The 27,725-nt window shown below is 45.6% G+C and overlaps 1 protein-coding gene across 1 annotated transcript in view; it reads left to right on the forward strand.

Annotated features, from left to right (window-relative positions):
• Positions 1–1,117: 1,117 nt before the first annotated feature.
• The window catches only part of GADL1 (glutamate decarboxylase like 1), a 654,887-nt gene continuing 628,279 nt past the window's right edge, over positions 1,118–27,725 (forward strand). Inside the window, exon 1 of the mRNA XM_078663939.1 lies at positions 1,118–1,325. Coding sequence (XP_078520065.1) covers positions 1,292–1,325 — 34 coding nt within the window. The 5' untranslated portion in view covers positions 1,118–1,291. The remainder of the gene's footprint in view (positions 1,326–27,725) is intronic.

The raw sequence follows: 27,725 nt of genomic DNA on the forward strand, positions 1-27,725 counted from the left end.
GCATTGTAAATGACAAAGCTATTAATTTCGCTATTTTCAAAAACAAAACATAAATAAAAAGTTTGACATTTACAATACCAATAGCTCAAACTTTTTTTCCTTCTTTCTCTTCCTGCTTCTTTCCTGTTTGTGTGTTTGTCTCTTTCTTGCTCTCAGGAAATGTCTGATGAGGAAAAATGAGTGACAGTCCTCAAAAATGAGCGCCTGTCCCCCCCACCCACCGCCAACCACCCCCTCAAATTAAGCACTGAGTTTGATACATATTTAATTCATTTTCTCTTTTGCTGAAAGAAGCAACAGTGGTGTACTTTTTTGGGCTATATCTCGTAGTTCGACAATGCGGGAGTGTCACATTTAATTTTGAATTTTCTAAAATTCTTTATTGGGGTTGGAGGATGTACCTAAGTGTGTGTTGCACGATATACATGACAAACATTGTCATGGCTTGGCTTCTGCATGAACTCATAGACCCAGATGTACAAACTTTTTGCGCCGAGTGTACATCATTAAAGTGACAAAGTGACACAAACCTGCACAAAATGTTATTTTGGATGTACTTGCTCCATGTAACGCAAAGCAGCTCAGAGAAAAGCGTGTGCCGTGAAAATACTCTCTTTTAGTATTATGCTTAAATAGGACCTTTCTACCATGCTATATGACACACATGATATACACCAGTATTAATTGGATTTCTTTATATAGCGCCTTATCACAACTGGGGTACAAATAAAGGTCAATGGTGTTTTCCATGGAGCTGCAAAAGCAGGGTAAGCCCCATTGGTTTGGAGACCTTTGACCCTCAGACTACAGAAAGTGCATTACACATTCCCTACCTTCCCCGTCACTCCTGTTTACCCAAGTGACGAGGCTTCAGTGCGCTATTTTATTCTTGTGATGTATGCTAGAGGGAAACCCTCGGAGCGGGGATGCAGAGACGGCACACTTTGTAAGCGATAAGCCTCTGTAGGTAGCCGGGGACCGAGGGAGCAGTGACAGGGGCTGCCCCCTCCCTCTCTCCTGACCATCTGGGCGCTTGGGTTTTTCCAGGGCTGAGAGGGCTGGCCGGGGGCCAGCTGGCTTGTTATTAATAGCCGCCCTGCCTGCGCGCTGCCTCTTTGCTCTACAAACCTCGGTCCCGCCAGGGTTGCTGCTGCTGCCGTGGATAACAGCTTGGGATAGCCGGACCTGCCCCCGGAGGGATAACCCAGCTGTGCGTGAACTGTACCCGGAACACCGAGGCCCACCTGTGTGCCACCTCAGGGAAGAACCCGGGAGCAGCAACTCTCCAGCAATGAATGGCCCATCCGGCCCCACGCAGACCCCGGGTAAAGTACCTGTGTCCGTCTGTCTGTGATCTGATTTGTTCCTCCAGGCCAGTGGTCGAAGTGAGGGGGATCTGAGGGGCACGGCCTGCCCATACTTTAGAAATTTTTGTGTGAAAAGACAACCGTCAAGGGACATTGCATTCCGATAGTTCGAATGTTTCAGCTGAAGTGTCAGTCACGGAGTCTCCATTGCTGTGACACCAAGGGAGGGGCATACAGCTAAACAAGCCTTCTGGCCAGGGTGTCTGCTTGTCTGAAAGCAATGTAAATGTGTGCAACTGCCGGTATCGACTTTAATTAATGGAATCACCTGATGCTTCCTGATGACACACACTTATTCTTTTTGACAAGTATTGTGTCGGTAGCCTCAGGGGAGTACGCAGCAGGCGCTCCATATGTTTTTCCAAATGCAAAACATTTATTTTAATGTTAAAACAGCAGGGCTTCCCTAAGGGGCAGGACTGCAGTAAAGACTGTTCTCAAAAAGCCAGTGTGCAACTTGCAACCACTTTTCGTGAACAAACTCTTAGTACATCAGGCCCTTGGTTCTATTACATCAGGCCCTTGGTTCGATTGCATCAGTGGAGAATCGTGGCTCAGTGGTTAGAGGCGGCAGACCCGGAAGCTGAGATCAGCCGTGGACCAGGGTTCGATTCCCCGCCTCGGCGGGTCTCGGGCTCAAAATTCCACGGACTCAACAATTCTCGCTCCAGTGCCTACTCGACTCTGCAACTCTGGGCAATAGCTTGCTTAATCTCCACTACGGCCCCTCACGGCGGGCTTTCACCTTGTGGATACCCTGCCGGGGTATCTCCCAGGGGAATACCAGGACGGGTTCCCTAAGCAAGCGCCGTGATACATGCGCTATATAAGTCGCAATACATTTACATTTTACATTTACATCAGGCCCTTGGTTCTATTACATCAGGCCCTTGGTTCTATTGCATCAGGCCCTTGGTTCTATTGTATCAGGCCCTTGGTTCTATTGCATCAGGCCCGTGGTTCTATTACATCAGGTCCTTGGTTCTATTGTATCAGGCCCTTGGTTCTATTACATCAGGCCCTTGGTTCTATTATATCAGGCCCTTGGTTCTATTGCATCAGGCCCTTGGTTCTATTACATCAGGTCCTTGGTTCTATTGCATCAGGCCCTTGGTTCTATTACATCAGGCCCTTGGTTCTATTACATCAGGTCCTTGGTTCTATTGCATCAGGCCCTTGTTTGTAATACATCAGGCCCTTGGTTCTATTGCATCAGGCCCTTGGTTCTAATACATCCAGCCCTTGGTTCTATTTCATCAGGCCCTTGGTTCTAATATTTCAGGCCCTTGGTTCAATCAATCAATCAATCAATCAATCAATCAATCAATCATTTAATTTGTAAAGCGCACTACTCATGCGCGAGGGTTTCAAGGCGCTGGAGGGGAGGGGGAGAACGGTGCTGCTGCTACTGGTCGCAGAGCCATGTTTTGGGTTGTCTCCTGAAGGTCAGCTGGTCTTCGGTTTGTCGTAGGTAGAGGGGGAGGGTGTTCCAGGTCTTGGCGGCGTGGTGGGAGAAGGACCTGCCTCCGGAAGTGGTTCTACGGATGCGCGAGACCGTGGCCAGGGCGTGGTCAGCAGAGCGGAGTTTCCTGTTGGGTACCTAGAAGGAGAGTCGACTGTTGAGATAGGCTGGTCCGGTCTTGTGGAGTGCCTTGTGTGCATGGATCAGAAGCTTGAAGGAGATTCTCCTGTCGACGGGGAGCCAGTGCAGGTTCCTCAGGTGGGGATTTGATGTGGTCGCGGCGCGGGACGTCGAGGATCAGGTGTGGAGAGGCGTTCTGGATTCTTTGCAGTCTGTTGGTGAGCTTGGATGGGGCTCTGGCGTAGAGGGCGTTCCCGTAGTCAAGTCTGCTGCTGACTAGGGCCTGGGTGACTGTTTTCCTTGTGTTTGTTGGGATCCATCTGTAGATCTTGCGGAGCATGCGGAGGGTGTTGAAGCAGGTGGAGGAGACAGCGTTGACTTGTTTGGTCATGGTGAGTTTCGAGTCAAGGATGACTCACAGGTTGCGTGCGTGGTCGGTGAGGGCCGGGGGAGTCCTTGGTTCTATTACATCAGGCACTCGGTTCTATTGCATCAGGCCCTTGGTTCAATTGCATCAGGCCCTTGGTTCTATTACATTAGGCATTTGATTCTATTGCATCAGGCCCTTGGTTCTAATACATCAGGCCCTTGGTCTATTGCATCAGACTCTTGGTACTATTACATCAGCTATTTGGTTCTATTGCCTCAGGCCGTTGGTTCTATTACTTCAAGCCCTTGGTTCTATTACATCAGGCTCACGGTTCTATTGCATCAGGCCCTTGGTTCTATTGTAACAGGCCCTTGGTTCTATTACTTCAAGCCCTTGGTTCTATTACATCAGGCTCACGGTTCTATTGCATCAGGCCCTTGGTTCTAATATATCAGGCCCTTGGTTCTACTGTATCAAGCTCTTGGTTCTATTGTAACAGGCCCTTGGTTCTATTACATCAGCCCTTGGTTCTATTACATCAGGCCCTTGGTTCTATTACTTCAAGCCCTTGGTTCTACTGTATCAGGCCCTTGGTTCTATTACATCAGGCCCTTGGTTCTAGTGTATCAGGCTCTTGGTTCTATTGTAACAGGCCCTTGGTTCTATTACACCAGGCCCTTGGTTCTATTGTATCAGGCCATAGGTTCTAATACATCAGGCTCTTGGTTCTATTGTGCCAGGCCCTTGATTCTATTGTATCAGTCCCTTGGTTCTAATACATCAGGCAATTGCTTCTATTGCATCAGGCCCTTGGTTCTAATACATCAGGCCCTTGCTTCTAATACATCAGGCCCTTGGTTCTAATACATCAGGCCCTTGGTTCTATTGTGCCAGGCCCTTGATTCTACTGCATCAGTCCCTTGGTTCTATTACGTCAGGCCCTTGGTTCTATTGTATCAGTCCCTTGATTCTAATACATCAGGCCCTTGTTTCTAATACATCAGGCCCTTGGTTCTATTGCGTCAGTCCCTTGATTCTATTGTATCAGTCACGTGGTTCTATTGTATCAGGCCCTTGGTTCTATTGTATCAGTCCCTTGGTTCTATTGTATCAGGCCCTTGGTTCTATTGTATCAGTCCCTTGGTTCTATTGTATCAGGCCCTTGGTTCTAATACATTAGGCCCTTGGTTCTAATACATCAGGCCCTTGGTTCTATTGCGCCAGGCCCTTGATTCTACTGTATCAGTCCCTTGGTTCTATTGCATCAATCCCTTGGTTCTACTTTATCAGTCCCTTGGTTCTATTGTATCAGTCCCTTGGTTCGATTGTATCAGGCCCTTGGTTCTAATACATAAGGCCCTTGGTTCTATTGCGCCAGGCCCTTGATTCTATTGTATCAGTCCCTTGATTCTAATACATCAGGCCCTTGTTTCTAATACATAAGGCCCTTGGTTCTATTGCGCCAGGCCCTTGATTCTATTGTATCAGTCCCGTGGTTCTATTGTATCAGTCCCTTGGTTCTATTGTATCAGGCCCTTGGTTCTAATACATTAGGCCCTTGGTTCTAATACACCAGGCCCTTGGTTCTATTGCGCCAGGCCCTTGATTCTACTGTATCAGTCCCTTGGTTCTATTGCATCAGTCCCTTGGTTCTACTGTATCAGTCCCTTGGTTCTATTGTATCAGTCCCTTGGTTCTACTGTATCAGTCCCGTGGTTCTATTGTATCAGGCCCTTGGTTCTATTGTATCAGTCCCTTGGTTCTATTGTATCAGGGCCTTGGTTCTATTGTATCAGTCCCTTGGTTCTATTCTATCAGGCCCTTGGTTCTAATACATTAGGCCCTTGGTTCTAAAACATCAGGCCCTTGGTTCTATTGCGCCAGGCCCTTGATTCTACTGTATCAGTCCCTTGGTTCTATTGCATCAGTCCCTTGGTTCTACTGTATCAGTCCCTTGGTTCTATTGTATCAGTCCCTTGGTTCTATTGTATCAGGCCCTTGGTTCTAATACATAAGGCCCTTGGTTCTATTGCGCCAGGCCCTTGATTCTATTGTATCAGTCCCTTGGTTCTATTGTATCAGTCCCTTGGTTCTATTGTATCAGGCCATTGGTTCTAATACATAAGGCCCTTGGTTCTATTGCGCCAGGCCCTTGATTCTATTGTATCAGTCCCTTGATTCTAATACATCAGGCCCTTGTTTCTAATACATCAGGCCCTTGTTTCTAATACATAAGGCCCTTGGTTCTATTGCACCAGGCCCTTGATTCTATTGTATCAGTCCCTTGGTTCTATTGTATCAGTCCCTTGGTTCTATTGTATCAGGCACTTGGTTCTAATACATAAGGCCCTTGGTTCTATTGCGCCAGGCCCTTGATTCTATTGTATCAGTCCCTTGGTTCTATTGTATCAGTCCCTTGGTTCTATTGTATCAGGCCCTTGGTTCTAATACATAAGGCCCTTGGTTCTATTGCGCCAGGCCCTTGATTCTATTGTATCAGTCCCTTGGTTCTATTGTATCAGTTCCTTGGTTCTATTGTATCAGGCCCTTGGTTCTAATACATAAGGCCCTTGGTTCTATTGCGCCAGGCCCTTGATTCTATTGTATCAGTCCCTTGATTCTATTGTATCAGTCCCGTGGTTCTATTGTATCAGGGCCTTGGTTCTATTACATAAGGCTCTTGGTTCTATTGCACCAGGCCCCTTGATTCTATTGTATCAGTCCCGTGGTTCTATTGTATCAGGGCCTTGGTTCTATTACATAAGGCTCTTGGTTCTATTGCGCCAGGCCCTTGATTCTATTGTATCAGTCCCTTGATTCTATTGTATCAGTCCCGTGGTTCTATTGTATCAGGGCCTTGGTTCTATTACATAAGGCTCTTGGTTCTATTGCGCCAGGCCCTTGATTCTATTGTATCAGTCCCGTGGTTCTATTGTATCAGGCCCTTGATCCTATTGTATCAGTCCCTTGGTTCTATTGTATCAGTCCCTTGGTTCTATTGTATCAGGCCCTTGGTTCTAATACATAAGGCCCTTGGTTCTATTGCGCCAGGCCCTTGATTCTATTGTATCAGTCCCTTGGTTCTATTGTATCAGTCCCTTGGTTCTATTGTATCAGGCCCTTGGTTCTAATACATAAGGCCCTTGGTTCTATTGCGCCAGGCCCTTGATTCTATTGCGCCAGGCCCTTGATTCTATTGTATCAGTCCCTTGGTTCTATTGTATCAGTCCCTTGGTTCTATTGTATCAGGCCCTTGGTTCTAATACATAAGGCCCTTGGTTCTATTGCGCCAGGCCCTTGATTCTATTGCATCAGGTTCTTGGTTCTATTGTATCAGGCCCTTGGTTCTAATACATAAGGCCCTTGGTTCTATTGCGCCAGGCCCTTGATTCCATTGCATCAGGTTCTTGGTTCTATTGTATCAGGGCCTTGGTTCTATTACATCAGCGCAAACACCGGTTCACTTGTCATGAAACCAAATGGCCTCATTGGAAGTTGTTTATGTGTGATACAATTTATTTGCAAACGAGTGTCACTGTGAACCCAACTGAAAGGTGTTAGTTGGTGAAAATTAATAACGCTTTAAATCGTTTGGAAATTCATTTTTGTGAATGTGAAGGACAGTGTATGTTTTGAAAATTCTGTAAATTTAAAGATAAAAGTTATTTTGATTTGAAAATATATGGGTTTATCAAATGTCTGCGTCACCACAACAAAATATTAGATTGCCACCAGATAAATGTCGCGACTTGTGATCTTGGCTGAAGTGTGTTAAAACAAATGGATGTAAGTATCACATTTCAGTTCTTAGTAAAACCTAATTCCGGAACTGTGCAATCTCGGACAGTGCCCCCCACTACTGCTGACAGTGTGAGGCATTTTGTGTGCAAGTGATGGACATTTTGAGTCAAAAGTAATGATAAATGCTTTTTTTCTATGCGTGTGATGAGGAGTTCAGGTGAATATTTTTAGGCTGTCAAGAGATGGCACCTTTAGTAAATGGTATATGTTGCTTTGAATCTGTATGAAGAAAATGTGGGGTAAAATTGAGAAACAGTTTAGGGGTTCATCAGAGGAAAACATGATTTCAAATACAGTAAAAGCGCCGATTGTGGATCATGCTAACGTTGAGGAAAAATTGCCCACATATCACAGGAATTTCACAAACGCACCACAACTTTCTGAGACCACCTGATTGATCACCTCAGTGATGGAGCTGTGTGTTCCACCAAATATGTTGAGTTTTTAACATAGCCCTGCACTTGACCGATCACACCATATCGTCTTCCAGCATATCATCAACATAACTTGATGGGGAGTTAAGAAGGATACATCTCACCTTGACAATATGTTGGAAGTGGATATTCTGAAGTCCATATATGTGCAGGTCCATGTTGCTGACCTCATGATTTTGACATGCAAGTAGTGTATGGCAGCAAAGAGTTCACCATCACTCATACTCTGGACTGACTGCAGCCAAAGGGGGTTCAGTCCGTTCTTGAGAGGAGCGCAGCGGGACTGTCAATCAGACCGCGTCATGGTTGGTGGAAAATGTAAGCGAAGCTTTTGAAAGGTGCAACTTAAAGGGAATGGAAGTTAAAATAAAATACAAAGTCTCAGAATTGGAGGAGGGACCTGCTATGATTTCCCCCTGAAATTCTCTGAAACTATCAGATCTGATTCAGCTTGCCACTGAGCTGTACTTGTAATTATGAGAGCTGCATAAAAGCTCTCATTGCAAACCTACAATAAGTTGTAGTGGGAACGCATTTCTGTGGCTATAATGATGTGCATTTGGGAAGACGAGGGAATCTAGTATTGGCACTAGCGTAACACATAAAGGTAATATTTAAGACTTGCACTAACCCCTAGTTGGAGTACATTGACAGTGCTCGGAGACAGGCCTCCAGAGTCCCATTGAGATACATTGGAAGCTCTGAGGCTCAGACCCAGTTTGCATGGAATACAATGGGACACAGTGAGTAAAAGCATAACTCACCTTTATAATAGATTGCTTCCTTCTAGAGTTCACGGGTCATCCTCCAAGTCCTCGTTGAATGACACAGGGGCAGTCAAAAGGAACCTCTACAGATGGATATTGTAATGTCTGGAGAGCAGTGAGGGACGCGATCACACCCTTCTTTGTCATGCATGTGGGCACCATGTGATGCATGCTTCAACCCCTCTTTGTAATGCTTAGGGGCATGGACAGGAGCAGGGGCGGCCTTTGGCATGTGCAAGCTGTGCACCTGCACAGGGCCACCAAACCCCAGGGGCCACCACGCCAATATATATCCTTAATATAATAATCCTCTGAGGATGGAAACATATTTGCATGGCGGCCCCTGGCAGGGAGTTGGCGGCCTCCGACTCTGTTCCACTTCCAAACACCCTGACCCCCCCCCCCCTTTCACTGGTCTCCAGGCTCCGCCCCGCCCGGACCCCCTCTTCCGGGGCCCCCTACCTACACTTTCTGCCCAGCGCCACCATGAGCCTAGAGCCGCCCATGACAGGAGTACCAGTAGGTTCTATTGGTCCTGGGGCCTCCGATTGTCTCACGCACCATCTCCCACATGGCAATTGTCATAGGGGACGAGTGTGATGCTCTCCCCGCACCAACATTGAAGATGGAGGCATTCAATACCACCTCCTTTAAGGCCCTTTAAATATTGGCTGTCCTCACCTGAGCCTAGATGGGACTGCCATCTCCCTTGGTGGGGGCAGCGTGACGTCCCACCACTCTGTAGCTCTCCACCCTTTAATGCACCTTCTCCCAGCGGAAAACAGAGACACTACATTGGAGGACATCAAGTCATGGAAATCATTGCACATTTTATATGTCCTACATCTTCCTATTCACTCCTTACGTATACCTCATGAACATCCCTGCCTTCAGCATCTCTCTTTAATGACCCTGGAGCAAACTTCCTCACTCACTTTCATCTTTCCTCCCCCCCTATTAGAACATACATACTCTGGACTTTAAAGACCAGCTCCCTGATACCATTATTTTTTAATTTACTAAGGACTCGGGCAGCTACATTTTGAACACAAAATAAACAAGCATTTGCAATGCAATAGGTCTCGCATTTACGTGAGTTTGAGATATTGACATTGCAAATAACAAGGCCATTTATTTTTGTTTTTGTTTTAAAAACATAAATAAAAGGCATTGTCATTTACAATGCCAATACCTTAAACTTGTGTAACTGCGAGACCTATTGCATTGTAAATGCTTGTTTAGTTTTAATTCACAGTCCCCTCCTCTGCTTATGGGATCTACATGTTCTATGCCCTCAAAGTTTAGCTTTTATTGTCCACGAGAAATGTACTGTTGCGTTCTGTTAGCTTGTTTGTTGTCTGTGCAGTGCATTTGCTATTTCTGTCTATGTGCTATCTACAAATGCTAGTTTACGTGGGCAGTCAGGGTGGGAATGGGTGTTACAGCCATTGCTCGCTAGCCTGTCTAACAGCAGACTCAAAGCAGAGAAAACATGAACCGTCACATATTTTCCATATATCTGAGCGCCTGTGGGTGAACACTAACAGATCTATTCAGGTTTCGCTTCTTGATGTTTGCACTGTCACACCCTGTAATGGCATAGCAAGCCCACAGTCCGCCCCCACCCCCGGACATTCCTGTGAGAAGACTACATTTTGAAAAAATCCCCGCCGGGCCGCCGCGCTGCCTGCGACGACCCGGAAGCGGTTCGGCAGCCGGCCAATCACATCGCGGCCCCAACAGGAAGTCCCGCCCCATCGCCACGAGAGCGAGAGAGAGCTGCCCGAGGAGCCACGAAGGCTCCTGATTGAGTCCCGGTCCCGAAATGGGGGACCGGGTGAAGAGCGACCGGGCGCATGGGGAAGGCAGGGCTCTCATGTGGTGAGAGAGCCCCGCAAAGCGCTACCGCCGCCCGAGAGCCAGAACCGCCGCCGAGCACCGCCAGAACAGGTGAGTGTGTTGAGGGAGAGGAGAGGTGTGTGTCTGAGTATGTGTGTGCGTGCGTGTGTCTGTCTGTCTGTGTGCGCGTGTGTCTGTTTAAGGGGGGGTGCGTGTGTGTATGCAGTGTGTGTATGGCTGTGTATGTGCGCATGCGCGAGTGAGGCTTTATGAGGCACGGCGACGTGCGCGCTCCCGAGGTTCAATCTCGGCAAGGGAAAGCGCGTGGAACTCTGCTGTCCACATTCCCCGAAAAGTAACTACATAAGTTGTCTCGCCAGACAGCAAAGCTTTGCTTTGCTTTCGTCTAGGCGAGACCTAAAAATGAAAAACGAGATTAAAATAAATGGATAAAGACTTGTGAAATTTTGATATAGACACATTTAAAAGTTGAAGACTGATAAAATACATACTACCACACATAAGAATATAAGCTGGTGTCTTGGGCCTAAAAGTCTTACTCAATTGTGTTGCCATCTGTCCGATGGTGCACACGCGTCTATGTGTAAGGAGCAGTGGTCAACCAGTGCCTGCCTTCCGTTTGTCTTTCGAGTCATCCTTTCCACACCATCCTGATTTCTCCTGATATTCTAGCTCCTTCCCTGATCATGGAGGTTTTTTTTCTCTTTTCTCAATGTCCAAAGGACTTTTACAAGTTCTGGTAGTGATCTCACCTTGAAGGAAAGTACTCAGATCTTCAGAACTTATTCCTGAGACTCCATCAAGCCTTCTTTCAGTTCCAGAGGGCTTCCCACATCTCAGCTTTCATGTCCAGAAGAAATGCCCAGTGCCAACTTGATCACTGCACCTCCTACATGTCGCATCCTCTGTCTCAGGACAGTTTGCATCCTCCAACTCAGGGAAAGTTCCTCATGGTGATGCAGCCTTCACTGGAAGGATCTTGCTCCTCCTTTCATCCATTTGATCAGGAGGAGGCCCCCAGCCCCAAGGCAGAATGTTGGGATCAGGCAGGACATATCAATGATCTGTGGAAGAGGCATCACTTGCTTCATGCAACAAACACTGCAAACTTCTTTCCTTTTTAGTTCCAGATATTTTCTTCTCTTGTAATTGGTCAAAGACAGAGCTTTGAAGGGCAAAACAGTATTTCACTGGTGATAGGCGCTGGTCAGTCCTCATAAAATTCCCTGCCACTGACACTCTGATATGAAACTAAGGCTTTGCCTGAACTGGGTGCAACCATTCTGACATCAAAACCACCCCAAGGCCCTCTGCAGCACTCCTCCAATATGGGAAATCTTTGCCTCCTGCCACCCATTTCCACCCTGCAGCACACATAGAAGAAGGAACATGCCATCAATTATTGCTTTTGTGCAGGAAGGGGCACAATCATCCCTGCAGCGCAGGCACCCTTGCACCACAGTACAAGGTTGCCTGCATTCGTGCTAGGCAGCCAATTGTGCGTCAGCGCAGAGGACAGCACAGCACTTTCTTAATGGCACAGCTCAGTGCAGCAAGATAACTTGCAGCGCGGCACTGCGTCATTTTCTAGTAAATAGGCCCCATTGTGCAGCCAGAGTTCTGAAGAGGCATCGTCATCGGATTGCGTGAAATAAGTGTGATTCCAGATAGAAATGTGATTGAAATGTGCTGCGGTTGAGCTCAGTCAGCATACATTTTGCATCTCATAACTGCAATCCCGGCATTAGGTAATTGGACTCTACCTTTACTCACTGGCATTTACAGCAGCTCTCGTTACCTGCATAATGCAATAATGCATAATGCAATTTCGGTTTTGATGGCACTTTCCATTGAAATGTTAGATTAAATGTCACATCCCATTTATATATCGTGATGTATATCCTGCAGCAGTGGCAAAAGAAGGGCAGATAGGAGAAGTATCCTAGACTTTAAGGATTTAAGTTGTTCATTCGTTCAAGCCGAGGTAGCCCTCTTTCACCTAACACTTTCTGGGGGATGGTGATGTTACGACATAGTGTGTTAGCGCCATAGCTTAATTTGTAAAAAACATAAGTGCCAGGGCCCTCGCCAGAAGGCCACGGCAGCCTGCACCATGAATTACCCCTGGCAGCACCGCCACAGTACCAACACAACTACTAACCACCACAGTCCCACAAGTGTGACAATTCAGACTATTCCAGGTCCCCAAAGCTCTAAGAATAAATTGAGTGGAAGATATTAGTCCTTTCTAATATATACTCAATTCATAAACAAATGTAGATGTGCTCATTTCTAAATAGGACAAACATCGCCACCATGTGGCAGACTGTCATACATATGTGCCAGTGTTGACAAATGTCGGTGCCGAGGGAAGCCACTGGCTCAAATTAAGCACAACCTACATGAATATGAAGCTGGATATTCTCAATGTACAATTGGAACCATAGGTGATATTGATAGATCAGAGGTGGCAATGGACTACTGTACACTTGCAATAAAACGGGACAGAGGAGAGACCCCTGTTTGTCTCAGAATGAGATGGATTTCACAATTCACACATTCTAAGTTGTTGCCTGTGTTCTGACCAGGACACCCCTGACCAGAATTTCTGGTACTATATCGTTGATAGAAAATTGAATTTCTTTGGGAGCCTTGTTAAGCAGTGATTGTCTAGTGTTGGGTGGAGGGTGTGACTTTGTTAAACAGTAAATGCCTAGTGTGTGGTAGGCGGCATGACTTTGTTAGGCTGTAAATGTCTAGTGTTGGGTGGATGGTGTGACTTTGTTAAGTTGTAAATGCCTAGTTTGGTGTGGAAAGTGTGCCTTTGTGAATCAGTAAATGCCTACCGTATGGTAGTTTGTGTGAAGGTGAGTCAGAAAGAATATAACTCTGGTGTTACAATCACAATAGAGATGAATGTGAAAGAAGGCCATTTCCTGAAAAGCAATTACTCTTTAGTAAACACATTCACTTCGTTGAACAGTAGACGTTAGAAAGAGTGGTGCTGTTTTATTTATAACTTAACCCTTCAAGTGCTGCAGGCAAGATAAGTTTGTGTTCTGTGACTCAGGGTCTAGTTTTGGTAATTTTCCATTGTCGGGTTGGCAAAAGATGTCACTTCTTGGGGCGGCGGGTAAGAAGAGGACCTCTCTGTGCGCTTGGAAGGCTGGGTCTGGTGCTTTTTAAGAGGTGATGGCAGTGGGTCATTATTAATACGCCCATAGGAGCTTTTGTGGCTTGGCACCTCCCCTTAAAGTCAAGTAACTGGTCAGCGCTTGTGTCGCTGTCTTTCAGGACTCGCAGACACTAAGGTGGCAGCGTGTTGGACCACTCCAGATCCCAACATGGCCAAGAGGCTCCTGAGGATGGCAGAGGGCAGTCTTAGACATCAAAGAGCATGTTTTGATAAAGAGCCATACCAGGCAGGGGCTCAGGAGTTCCTTCTTTGCCCCAGGGTGTCCCCACTGTACTCAAAGAAAGAACCTGTTGGGGCAGGTTGTGCTAAATGTCAAACAGAGCCATCACTTCTTTAGCAGCCAACCTCTTCTTCACGAAGGAGCATCGTCCCTCCACCTCTTCTTCACGAAAGAGCATCGGCGCTCCACCTCTTCTTCACGAAGGAGCATCGTCCCTCCACCTCTTCTTCACGAAAGAGCATCGGCGCTCCACCTCTTCTTCACGAAGGAGCATCGTCCCTCCACCTCTTCTTCACGAAAGAGCATCGGCGCTCCACCTCTTCTTCACGAAGGAGCATCGTCCCTCCACCTCTTCTTCACGAAGGAGCATCGTCCCTCCACCTCTTCTTCACGAAAGAGCATCGGCGCTCCACCTCTTCTTCACGAAGGAGCATCGTCCCTCCACCTCTTCTTCATGAAGGAGCATCGTCCCTCCACCTCTTCTTCACGAAGGAGCATCATTGCTCCACCTCTTCTTCACGAAGGAGCATCGTCCCTCCACCTCTTCTTCACAAAGGAGCGTCGTCCCTCCACCTCTTCTTCACGAAGGAGCATCGTCGCTCCACCTCTTCTTCATGAAGGAGCATCGTCGCTCCACCTCTTCTTCACGAAGGAGCATCGTCCCTCCACCTCTTCTTCATGAAGGAGCTTCGTCGCTCCACCTCTTCTTCACGAAGGAGCATCGTCGCTCCACCTCTTCCTCACGAAGGAGCATCGTCCCTCCATCTCTTCTTCACGAAGGAGCATCGTCGCTCCACGTCTTCTTCACGAAGAAGCATCGTCCCTCCATCTCTTCTTCACGAAGGAGCATCGTCCCTCCATCTCTTCTTCACGAAGGAGCATCATCGCTCCATGTCTTCTTCACGAAGGCGCAACGTCGCTCCACGTCTTCTTCACAAAGGAGCATCTTCCCTCCACCTCTTCTTCATGAAGGAGCATCATCCCTCCATCTCTTCTTCACGAAGGAGCATCATCCCTCCACCTCTTCTTCACGAAGGAGCATCGTCGCTCCACCTCTTCTTCACGAAGGAGCATCGTCCCTCCACCTCTTCTTCACGAAGGAGCATCGTCGCTCCATGTCTTCTTCACGAAGGAGCATCGTCGCTCCACCTCTTCTTCACGAAGGAGCATCGTTGCTTCACCTCTTCTTCACGAAGGAGCATTGTACCTGCACCTCTTCCTCACGAAGGAGCATCGTCCCTCCACCTCTTCTTCGCGAAGGAGCATCGTCGCTCCACGTCTTCTTCGCAAAGGAGCATCGTCGCTCCACGTCTTCTTCACGAAGGAGCATCGTCCCTCCACCTCTTCTTCATGAAGGAGCATCGTCCCTCCACCTCTTCTTCACGAAGGAGCATCGTCCCTCCACCTCTTCTTCCCGAAGGAGCATCGTCCCTCCATCTCTTCTTCACGAAGGAGCATCATCGCTCCATGTCTACTTCACGAAGGAGCATCGTCGCTCCACGTCTTCTTCACGAAGGAGCATCGTCCCTCCACCTCTTCTTCACGAAGGAGCATCGTCCCTCCATCTCTTCTTCACGAAGGAGCATCGTCCCTCCATCTCTTCTTCACGAAGGAGCATCATCGCTCCATGTCTTCTTCACGAAGGAGCATTGTTCCTCTCATCTAACGATGGCAGATCTCACTGACACTAGCAATGGCAGCCGTCCCTGCGACTGATGATGACAGCACACCCTGGCTACAATGATAGCAGCCCTCCATAGCAATACTCCCTGGCAATGAAGAGTGCAGGTCTCCCTGGCCCTGATGATGGCAGCAATGCCTGTCACTAGTGATTTGAGCATTCCCTGGTACTGATGAATGCAACATTCCTGGCCACTGAGGACGGCAGCACTCCCTGGTACTGATGATGGCAACATTCCTGGCCACTGATGATGGCAGCACTCCCTGGTATTGATGATGGCAGCAATGCCTGGTACTGATGATGGCAGCACTCCCTGGTACTGATGATGGCAGCAATGCCTGATACTAATGATGGCAGTAATGTCTGGTACTGATGACGGCAGCTCTCCCTGATACTGATGATGGCAGCAATGCCTAGTACTGATAACGGCAGCACTCACTGGCACTGATGATGGAAGCACTCCCTGGCACTGATGATGGCAGCACTCCCGGCCACTGATGATGGCAGCACTCCCTGGTACTGATGATGGCAGCACTCCCTGGTACTGATGATGGCAGCACTCCCTGGTACTGATGACCGCAGCACTCCCTGGCACTGATGATGGAAGCACTCCCTAGCACTGATGATGGCAGCACTCCCTGGTACTGATGATGGCAGCACATCCTGGTACTGATGATGGCAGCACTCTCTGGTATTGATGACGGCAGCACTCCCTGGTACTGTTGATGGCAGCACTCTCTGGTACTGATGATGGCAGCACTCCCTGGTACTGATGATGGCAGCACACCCCACCACTAATGATGGCAGCACTCCCTAGCACTGATGATGGCAGCACGTCCTGGTACTGATGATGGCAGCACGTCCTGGTACTGATGATGGCAGCACGTCCTGGTACTGATGATGGCAGCACATCCTGGTACTGATGATGGCAGCACTCCCTAGCACTGATGATGGCAGCACATCCTGGTACTGATGATGGCAGCACACCCCGCCACTTATGATGGTGGCGCTGCCTGGCATTGATGATGGCAGCACTCCCTGGTACTGATGATGGCAGCACTCCCTGGTACTGATGGTAGCAGCACTCCTGGACGTTGATGATGGCAGCACTCCCTGGTAATTATGAGGGCAGCACACCCCGCCACTGATGATGGTGGCGCTGCCTGGCATTGATGATGGCAGCACTCCCTGGTACTGATGATGGCAGCACTCCCTGGTACTGATGATGGCAGCACTCCCTGGTACTGATGGTAGCAGCACTCCTGGACGTTGATGATGGCAGCACTCCCTGGTAATTATGAGGGCAGCACACCCCGCCACTGATGATGGCAGCACTCCCTGGTACTGATGATGGGGGCACTCCTTGACGTTGATGATGGCGGTATTCCAGAGCACTAATTATGAGAGCGTTCCCAGGGCCTCATAATGCAGGACTCCAAGGCGCAGGATGTGGCTGAAGTCACTGTCAGTAATGATGACAAAAGCCACATCCAGGGTTTTGGCTGCAGTTTTTGGTCTCAATGATGGAGGTATCCGCAGGCAGTAACTGTGGCTGAACTCACTGCCCTGAATAATGACAATGCCCCTTGCCGTGATTAATACCGCACTCCCTGGCACCATTGATGACAACGCCTGGGGCACTTACAATATCCGTATATCTTATCTATCATTGTGTCAGCATCCCTAGCATAGTGTGTGACACCTCTTCCAGGCTCTAGTGCTAGCTGCATGTCGCACCCTTGATGGCCACACCCCTTTCACACAGAATGGCAGCTCTCTTTAGGAATAGTAATCCCTAGGGTATTGTACTGGATGGACTTGGGCATTCATGATATGAGAGATTATCTCCCTGGCATGGATCATGAGTACATCTTCTGGAACAGGAGTTCAGAACGCATTTGTTATCTCCATCTAGAGTTCTAAAATTCACTGAACTAGGAATTGTCATGTAAGTTAAGTGGAAGTATTGACAACAGTTGGTAAGTATGAGAAGTGTGCAGGAAGTAAATGAGGGAGAGTGGCTAAGATTGTCCATAGTGGGTCCATGACACCTGAATTTCAATCCTAATTCTGGTCTCTCTTCTCAGATAAATGGTGTGAATCTGCCAAATGAGGTTATCTATATCTGCCACCATTCCATTTTTTGGAACTATTTTAAGTACCTAGAAACATCCTCATTACGAGTGTCTACTTAATTCCAGTGCTTTAAATAGTCAGATGGTTTTCATATCGTTTTTCTATTTTATTTGTTTAATTGTGGAATTCCCGCAGAAATTTGCATCAATGAGTAATGAGAGTTTACTTTTAATGTATGAATAATAATAAGAATGAACAGAAAGAACATTACATCCAGAAGAACTATGTGGGGGTATTTGGAAAGACAGAACTAAACTAAATAAAATGATTGCCCCTAAATTATCATACAATTGAAATATTACTGAAGATATGTTAAAAATTCAAATTGAAAATTGCAGTACTGGCAAAAAAAGAAAACAAAATTGATCCAAGCGGTACCACGTGGGAAAACTGATGCACTTCAGTCATTACAGTAGTGATGTAATTTTGTGGATAAGGTGGTAAACCTTTATTCAATATAAAGTTGGGACTCAAACTAATGTAATATCTCTCTGCTGTGATTGAGTGCCTCCTCTCAAATGTCTGTCTGTTGCATATCTCATATCTTCCTCTTATAGTAAAATTATTAACACAATTAATTACATAATTGGCTATACGTGTATATTTAGCTGTCTAAAGCAACCAATACAATTCTATAAAAGGTTAAACTAGTTGCATACATGATCATCAAAGAACTTTGGTCTTCTTGAAAGTCTTTTTTTGTATTATCACAGTCATTACTTTCCTTCCAAGTTTCATATTTCACTTCTCCATCAGATGGGTCATGCTTTTGGTACTTAGCAAATTTCCTCAAATTCCATACCCTTCCTTCTTGAGTCTTAAAAGTCCTGTTGTGCACTTCAACTACTTTCACCGGACACGTTTGTTTTGAATATGGTAAATTACTGGTTGTAACCTTCTCAATCACCTCTTCACTTGCATTGATTTTTCTCCACCCCACAGTCATTCTCTAGTCAAATTGTGCTTTGTTGCTATTCTGTCTCTTATTCTCAGTTTTGTGCCACACACTTTGAGTATCTTGATCACACTTCTCTTTGTTGCAACACATCCAGCCTGGTGATAAAAAAGTATTGGGTTTTCTTCCCCATAACAAATCGAAAGTAGATCTTTCAGTAGAGCAGTGTGGGGGTATTCTATATAAGGTAGCGTGACATTCATGTAATTAGATGTTGCTTAATTCCACAAAATATTGCCAAAATTACACGTCTTTATAAATAACTGCTTGTAATGCAAATTTTGTGCTATATTATGTTCCAAATGTTTCCTCTGTTCAATTTTTGTGATGAGGCTGCATTAAATAAAAGCACTCTGCACACTAGCCACTTGCTTTCTGTTTGTTCCGTGCATTTGCGGTAAATTTTTGGAACTAATGGAGCATTCACAGTAAATTTGTAATTTGAGTGGCACATAGTTGCGAAAAGAGGTGTAATGGCATAATTTCGGGAAATTCATCAGGGCCGAATTATATATTCCCAAAGTTTGTTAAATATTGCTTCTCCAACACATATTATTGCATTGTAACGGGGGGGGGTCCCTGTCCCGGACCCCCCCTTGTACCTACTCACATGCATTTAGATGCCAAATAATTTCCTTTGGTGTACACTTTAATGTTGCCACTACATCATTTGTTTCTGGATGATAACGGATGCTTTTTATTTTTAATGCTTCTTTGTTTCAAAAATCCCTCCATCTCTTTAAAAGGTTACTGCACCCCACTATTACATTTAGAACACCTTCTTTCATAAATAAGAGATCTAAAAATGGAATCTCTCTACTTGTGGTAGTTCCATGCTTCTTACAGGGAGAAGGGTGTGGGTCCCTAATGCTATCAGGCTGGATCACTATAACAGAAGGACTAAAAGGGAATACCCGAAGGATGGATTTTTTAGATAATTATATTAAAAAAGATTAAAGGAAGTAGTCTGGTGATAAAAAATGAGTTCATTGTATGGAAATTTTAGATTTTGACAAACATATTCAGTTGTTACGTAAGTTATTACTATTCACAATCAAATGCAAAAATTACATTAAACCGTATGAAATTGAATAAACAAACAGCAAAGAACAGTACAATCAATTTATCTCAGGCAATACATGATCCATCACCAATATCTTATGTCTTTATAGTAGAGTGTATCAAAGAAATGTCGGATGTTAAATAGAATTACCAAAGCTGTCCATATTTTTGCCAGTACATAATTTACAAAATACAGTCTTTTAACAGCAGTACGACGTTGGGGTGGACAACGATTTCCTGTAAACGGCCATGATGTAATGCCCCTCTGTTAGTTAGACATTTTTCCAAGAAACTGGTTCTAATGTCCCACCACTGGTAAGAAATTGCTTCTGAGTCCTTTTACATTGTCACCTAATGAATGAATGAAATGAAATAAAAAAAACATTTATAAAGCGCGTAGCTACCCTAAGGCAGTCATCAGACACCTACAAAGAGGACCAAATGATTAAGTGGAATTCTGAAAAAAAACAGGTTTTAAGGAGTTTCCGGAAGGGCATCAGGTTGGGCTCCCCACGTATGTGGTGAGGGAGAGCGTTCCATAGTTTAGCAGAGTTGTAAGAGAAAGGACAGGACACCCGCCACTTCTAACTCTTTTTATTTTGGGAAGCACGGCAAGTGAGAGGTTAGCCGAACTGAGGCTTCTGTTTGGGCAGTAGGGCGTGATCATAGATCGACTGATTGTCGGTCCATTCCCGCAGATGGACTTATGCGTGATACACATAGCCTTAAATTTGATTCTCTAACCTACTGAAATAGTCTGCTGCCACATTTTTACACCAGGTATGTACACTACATAAAAATATTCTCGTAAAAAAGATACCACTTGGAAATTCTCATAGGCACGTTATGTAGAATCCTTTTTTATTAAACATGTCTTTAAGTGGCTTATTGTCTGTTTCTACTTTTAATTGTTTTCCCCATAAAACATTTTGAATGCCCCTAATGCCTACATAAGGTCAAGAGTCTCCTTTTAAATTACTGAAAACGTTTCTTCTCTGTTTCTAAGTGCTATTGATGCAAAATCAATGGTATATTCTCTTTGCATCAAATTTGTCTCTAAATCTATGTTACTAGCATCTGTCTTCAGTATTCAGAATTTGTTGATATCAAATGCGTAAAAGCTGTGTAGCTGCTTCAAATCTTCTTTGATTCTGGAAACTCTTCTTCAACTTTCTTACTTCAGTACAAAATTCACTCCTTTCTTCAGCAATTTCCTCATGAATACAGAGTTACTAGAAAAACCTTCAACAAATCTACTATAGAGTTCTGCAATTCATGAGCTTTCCCTTGGAAATTGCAATGCGTGGATTTGCCCATGGAAATTGCAATGCATGAGTTTGCCCGTGGAAATTGCTCCCCTATTCTGCGCCACTTCACACAAGCGCTCAAGACTGCGTCTGCACTGAGAGACGCTAGATCTATCCCTGGATGTATGACGTTACAACGCATACTTTTACCACGCATACCATTACAACGCGGTTTTTACCACGCATACCATTACAACGCATAGCGCTTTGGGGTGCTGGATAGTGAATAGTTTAATTTACTATTCCAACTCCAGTCCCCGTGGACACTAGGGAAGGTTATTGGATAGTAAATTAACCTATTCCCTATCCTAGAGCGCCCCCCAGCGCAATGCGTTGTAATGGTATGCGTGGTAAAAACCGCGTTGTAATGGTAGTGCGTGGTAAAAAATGCGTGGTAAAGGTTGTATACCTCTATCCCTAGTTGGGTGAAAGATGTAGGGCAGCTTCCGTCAAGGCATGTGGTAATGCTTAAGTGTCTACTCATAGCTGCAAAAGCTTGATGGACCACGCTAACCAACACATGCCAAGTACCATGTGTACAATGGCATCTACATTGAGGAGTTATTTCATTTTAATTAAAGCAATGACAAAGACAAATGTAAAAGCACTTCAAGAAGTCAAGCTGCACCCATAGACCACTAGCACGCAAATGCTGCTTCAACCAGAGATTGCCTATGTGCTTTAAAAGCTCGCGATCCCGGATTCAACATGAAGACTGACATTGCACACCTCCAGAGAGGGATCTCTGTGTCATCTGACACATGCCCTAGTGGAGAGTTTTACAGCGTACACCTCCAGCATGGGTGAGAGTCATCATTAGAGGAGTGCGCTCACTCAGTATGAGCCGATGCAGCGTGCATCTTCAGTGCTTGGATTAGAGGAGTGTGCTAATGGCCTGAATCACAACTCAATCACTCTGAACTATTTGGAAATCTAGGCACTCCATTTCACAGGACCAGATATGGTCAAGCTGTATTGGTCTCTTGAAAGGAGCGTGTAATATGATGCAACCATCATGACTATGGCTCATTGAAAATTGATATTTAAGTTTGGAGATACTATTCCAAAGAAACACCGATGTATACAGGTGAAGCTTGATCTGTTAGTAAGAAGTTTAGGAAAGAAGAAATGCATTCAAATAACTTCACACGCTCCTTTAAAGAGAAGACTAGACCTTGACGTGTCCAGCCCAGCGAAATGGCGTGTCTAGATACGCACAAAGCACACAGGTGATTGGATGGTGCTTCCGGCCGGTAGGACACTTCTCTAATCCAGACACTGGAGATGCACGCTACAACAACGCACAACCAGTTAGCGCACTCCTCTAATGATGACGCTGTCCCATGCTGGAGGAGGACGCTGTTACAACTCTTGACCAGCGAATGTATCAGATGATGCAGCGGTGACACGCTGGAGGGTGCAAAGTCAGCCTTCATGTTACAGCTGGGATCATGTGCTTTTGATGCACCCGGGCGGTATCTGGTTGAAGCAGCAATCGTGTGCTAGTGGTTCATGTGCGTAGCTTGACATCTTGGAGAGCATTCACCTTCATCTTCGTCTTTGCTTTCCCTCAAAATTGAATAACTCCTGAATGTTAGTGTTGGTTCTGTGGCCTAATGGCTACAACAGTTTCTGGGTGTTGGATGGAAGACATAGATATTTTTGCTGCTGCTGATCTTCTGGTAGTAAATCTTCAACGTTCACCTCCAAGTGTTTGTCGGCGGGTCAGTCTTCACCAATGAAGAAAGAGCAAGCGCGCTCTATATCTATCAACCAGCCGGGGACGTATTGAGCGTCTTCCAGTGCAGATCCAGTCCTGATCACCAGTGTGGTGTGGTGCTGGTTAAAACCCATACCACAGGGCGGGCAGCACATTGCAAGGGCTCTTCCTCATGCAAATGAATGTTACTGGAAGAGGTGTGGCGCAGCGCCAGGGTGACTGACTCCATAAGCTGGGGGCTCAGGGTTCGATCCCTGGCTCTGGCGGCAGATTAGCTCAGCACCATATGACTCTGGGCAATAGCTTGCCTAATCTTCCCGTCAGCGCCGAGAGACCCTTACGGGTGATTGTTCGCGCTTTACAAATGTGGATTATTATTATTATTATTACTGTATTCAGCAGCAGTGAGTCAGCAGAGTCTGCACTGCTTCCACTGTTGCCACTCAATTGATGGATGGCAGAGCATGGCCGCCATAGCACTATGCTACAGTCAGCAGTCTTATCCTACTAGATTCGGTGTGTCTTCACTGTCACAACACAAAAACTGATCCACAAAAGCTACCCTTTACACTATGCAATGAATTTTATGATGTCTAGCTTTACCTTGTGGCATTTTTAAAGAGTTTGATGCATTAATACTATCTGTTTATTTTGATTTTTTTGTTTTGTATGGACATTATTTTGTTTAACATATATTGATTATATGAACGCGTGACTCTGCAACTTAGTCTGCCTGCACCTTTTTCTCCTATCTATTGACAAGTGTAACCTATATCACTTTGGTTCCACTTTATTTATTTTTTTGTCCATTCGTTTGTATATTTATTTCTACAATGTTGAGTAGTGCATTATACAACATTATGGCTGCCTTAATGCCTATTGAACTAATTATATTTATATTTTAGATTATCAAGCACTGTGCAATAAAGAAGACAAATGAAAGTTTTGTAAATTATTCACTAAAAAAGATTCATATTTATTCTGGAACTGGTGGTGGAATCGTTGTATTCCTTATTTTGTAATGGTTACATTATTCCATTTATATGTGACCGACTTTAAGAAGTGTGAGAAGTGATGCATTTTAGTCATTGCAGTAGTGGTGTACTTTTGTGGATAAGGTGGCAAACTTCTATGCCCTACATAGTTGGGACTCAAAATAATGCAATATCGCTCTGTTGTGATGTATTGAGTTTTTACCTCCATTGCCATTTTCATAAGATTAGTACGTATTGTTTACTTGTGTATAATGCCAGTCCAATAAATTAATGCTACTGTTTCAAGGAGGAAAGTGCAAATTAAGTAAGAAAGTTTTGAAAATATTCCTTTAAACCAACTCCAGGCAAACGGTTAAAGAAAATTAGACCTGCTCTGTAGGTCGCCCTTAGCAACCAGTGACCGTGAGTGACCTCTCAACGTGCCCCTTAGGAGAGCCCTGGTAAATACTTCACCTCCGCCGTGACACAGCGACTCTAAAAAAGCTGACTGAAAATTGAAAGTGTCAATTGGATGGAGTGACAGTTGACAGGAGGCGCATGCCGGAGGGACAGGCCCTTGCGTGGAGCGTGCGCGTCCACACCCCCTGCTGTTGACAAGATGGCGTCACTTAAAGTGGGATGTGCACAAACACACTGACAACAACACACGCCCACCACATCACTAAGTCCTGGTTGTGGGGTAACATCTACAATCGAACACGCATTGCCACCTCACCTCCCCTTCTCCTCACAGTCCCAACACGTATAATTCTTTTCTGGGTGATGTGCATTTGTCCTTGATAGATACTCCGATAACTCGTCAGGACTGTGACGATGAAGGAAAGGGAGATTGTCCCAGGGCACAAGTCCTAAAAAAAGAAGTGAGGTGACGCTGACGTCATGAAAGGTGGCTTGCACCAGCAGACTCATTGCCTCCCCTCGCTTACCCCTTAGATGTAATTGCATTCAGAGAAGCCAGCGAGTGAGCAACGTTCTGAATGAGCTCTGATCTCGCCCCAGAGAGGCCAAAGAGTGAATGTGTGGCTCCATTTGCTCCAGGAATCGAGCTCCTGGAAAAATAAGTGGTAGGAAGCCGGGCACCCTCGTGGTACCCTGACTCGAGCCCTGGTCATTGTCCTGTCCTGATTACTGACTGTGAATCTTCATTACTTTGAGACTCGTCGCCCTTCTTTCCCGCCCTCCCGCCGGAGACGTTTTAAGGCATGGGCAAAGTGGGCTCTTGCCCCGGGATGCAGCCTTTCAGGGCCCCCCATTGATAGATCCAGCTCTGGTCTGCAGAGAGTCTTGCCCTGATGACCTTGAATAATTCTTAGATTGTTTTAAATACCGTTTTCCTTTCATGCATCTTTAATGTGAGTGATGTGTGAGTCTATTACAGACACCTTGCATAGAAATGTGTTTTTTCCATAAAAAAATGTTTGTTTTAGATCAAAAGAGGACCTAAAATATGAGAAACGGGCTAGTGTTACAGAGATCATTTGCAGTAACATTTGTGAGATGCTGAAAACACATATTAGATGTAAACATGTTTAGAATGTGCACTTGTGTGCTTGCGTTCTGTATCTGTGACCTAGCCAAAGTGGGCATGTAAGATCTGAAATTGAATCATAAATTCAAATCTGTTCCTAACAGGGGCCCCCAAAATCCTCAACATGTCCCTGCCTCTCGCAGCTTTGCTTTGTAGTGGCTCTTGCTTGGTCTTTTAATGTAGGCAGTGTGTGTGTTAGGGGATGAGCTTTGTAGCACTGATTAAGAAATATTTAAAAAAGGGAAAGAAAGAGGTTTTCTTTCCTACTTTAGGGGGCTGTATTTTGCCAGTCTCCAGAGGAGACAGGTCGGTGGTGAAGCACGCATTAGGACTGCAAAGAGGAAGCCACGAGTAATGCAGATTACCAAAGTATTCAGAACATTTATCTGACAGCAGAAGTTGGAGTAGAATAGACGCGTCCTCAGTAATGATTTTTCTTGCTTTATTCCCAGTTTAATACATCAATGAGGCACTGCCAGACTGTGCAAAGCCACTTAAAAGGTTTAGATCTTCGTTGAAGAAAACCTTTCACGAAAAAGGAATGGCAAATGCCCAAATTGTTCTATCGATTATAATCCAACGTCAACTACCACTTTTCGAAGTATTTTGGTTCCAAAGCAATAGATTGCTTTAAAGTGGACAGTGCAGTGAAAGAGCCGCGAGAGAGCCTCTTCGTTTTACGGCGGCTCTGATAGGTTTAGAGGGTGCAAGAGACGGCAGACACTGAGTGCAGCAACGCACTGCTTCAGGCGAAAGAATTGCACATGAGCCCTTGCACAACTCTCTGTTATGTAATTTTCCAGATATTAAAGGCCAGATTTACAAGCCCCCTGCTCCACCATTACGTCACTTTTCGTGACGTACTGGTGGCGCAGGGGGCTACTCCATATTTACAAGGATAGGAAACGCTACCCTGCGTGACTTTTCCTCTCCTTGTAAATAGGGCTCCTTCACACGCAGCACTTTGCGTTGAAGGGGCGTTCCATGATTGTTGCTGTGGGTGTTCCCACGCAACACCCATGGAACAAGACACATCTCCAGATTTACGAAAAATCGTAAATGTGGAGATGCGTCTGAATACTTCGCCACCCTAGAGGTGGGGTAGCGAGGTGCAACGAGGAGAAATGTTTTCATTTCTCCTCGTTTTTTCCTCTTTTAATGTGTGCTGCATTCTACAGCACGCATTGAAAGATGAAAATGCCTGCAGTGATTGTTTTTGGGCAGGAAGGTGCCCCTTCCTGCACAAAAACAATCTCCCCACGACGCAGGCATCCTTGCACCATGGTGTAAGGGTGCCTGTGCCAGCGCATGGCTGAAGTTTGTGCGCCAGTGCAGGGGGAAGCACAGAGTTGCGACATATTCTGGTAAATATGTTGCATCTCTGTGCTTCGGATTTGCTGCAGTGGGGCGCAGCCAAAGGGCTTGCGGTGCCACGCTGCAGCACTTCCTTGTAGATCTGCCCCAAAGTGGTTTCCAAGCAGACGCTGCTCTGTGTCCAGTTAAGGGCGCTCACTGAAGCAATTTGTACCTCTGTCACATGGACTTCATAAAGGACACTGTTTAGTTTGCAAAACTATCCTAAATGTTGTCCGTGTCCCTCTCATTCTATATTTTCACACACCTAAGTAGAGCAGGGCGGATTGTCAATGTCCTTATGGTGAGCAGAACCCTGTTTATCCCAAATCCAGGACCTGCCCAAGAAAGGATCCTTGAGAGAGAGCTTCCATGCTCCCTGGAACGCCTTGTTTCTGATGATTTACAGTTTTATTCTGCTTGATTGGATAAAGCTTCAGCCAATCAGGTTGGCTGAACAGCCAATGCTTATCGTGCAAGGCAAGAGCACAATACAACATTTAGGGGCATATTACCAAGCAGGGCGATAGGCAATTATCGCCGCTTTAGTGGCCGTTTTCGGCCGCTAAGCGGCGATAATTCTATCGCTCTATTAGCAAACTGTCGCTAACAGCAGTTAGCGAAAGCTTTAGGCGATAGCGTGCGACTTTAGGTGATAGCGAGTGGTTTGGGTCCCGCTTTGCATGTCAGCGATATTTATCGCTAATGACATGCAAAGTGGGCGTACCCAACCTGTTAGCGACTGAAAGCTGTCGCTAACGTCGCTATCGCCTATTAGCAAGGCAGGCGTAGCGATGGAAATATTCCCGCTATCGACAAAAACTAACGCCTGCTCTGACCAGTTCTTAGCCATGTTATCCAATGGGAGGTGGATAACATGGCTAAGAGCATTTTGTCGCTAATGCGTGAATATCGCTGTATTCTCAGCGATATTCACGCTATCGCCGGAAAATGTATCGCTTTGGAGATAAACGTTGCTAATAGCACGTTATGACAACGATAATTTCCGGCGATGCTTAGCGATAAAAAAATCGTTGCTAAGCCTAGTTAGCGATAAATATCGCTAATCGTTGGTAATATGCCCCTTAGACTCAGAACCCCTAACATTGGGAAAGAAACTCCTGACTGATTATTTAGTGGAAAAGATTGCTTTATTCAAAAGCAGACCTCTCAACACCATGGTTCGGATAAGCTGTACAAACTAAAGTTCCCCATCATTGTACTAACAAGTGAACCTCAAATATTACTTTTCCCTCAAATGTCTAACATACTTCCTTTTTGTTAACTTCAACACATTAATGGTATACATCATATCTCAATCGACTTTCTTTCCAGCCTACCACACTAGGCTCAGGCTGTCTCAATTTTTCTTTTTGTTGATGTTCTTTCTC

This window comes from Lissotriton helveticus, chromosome 10, assembly GCF_964261635.1.
Source record: "Lissotriton helveticus chromosome 10, aLisHel1.1, whole genome shotgun sequence".
Taxonomy (NCBI): domain Eukaryota; kingdom Metazoa; phylum Chordata; class Amphibia; order Caudata; family Salamandridae; genus Lissotriton; species Lissotriton helveticus.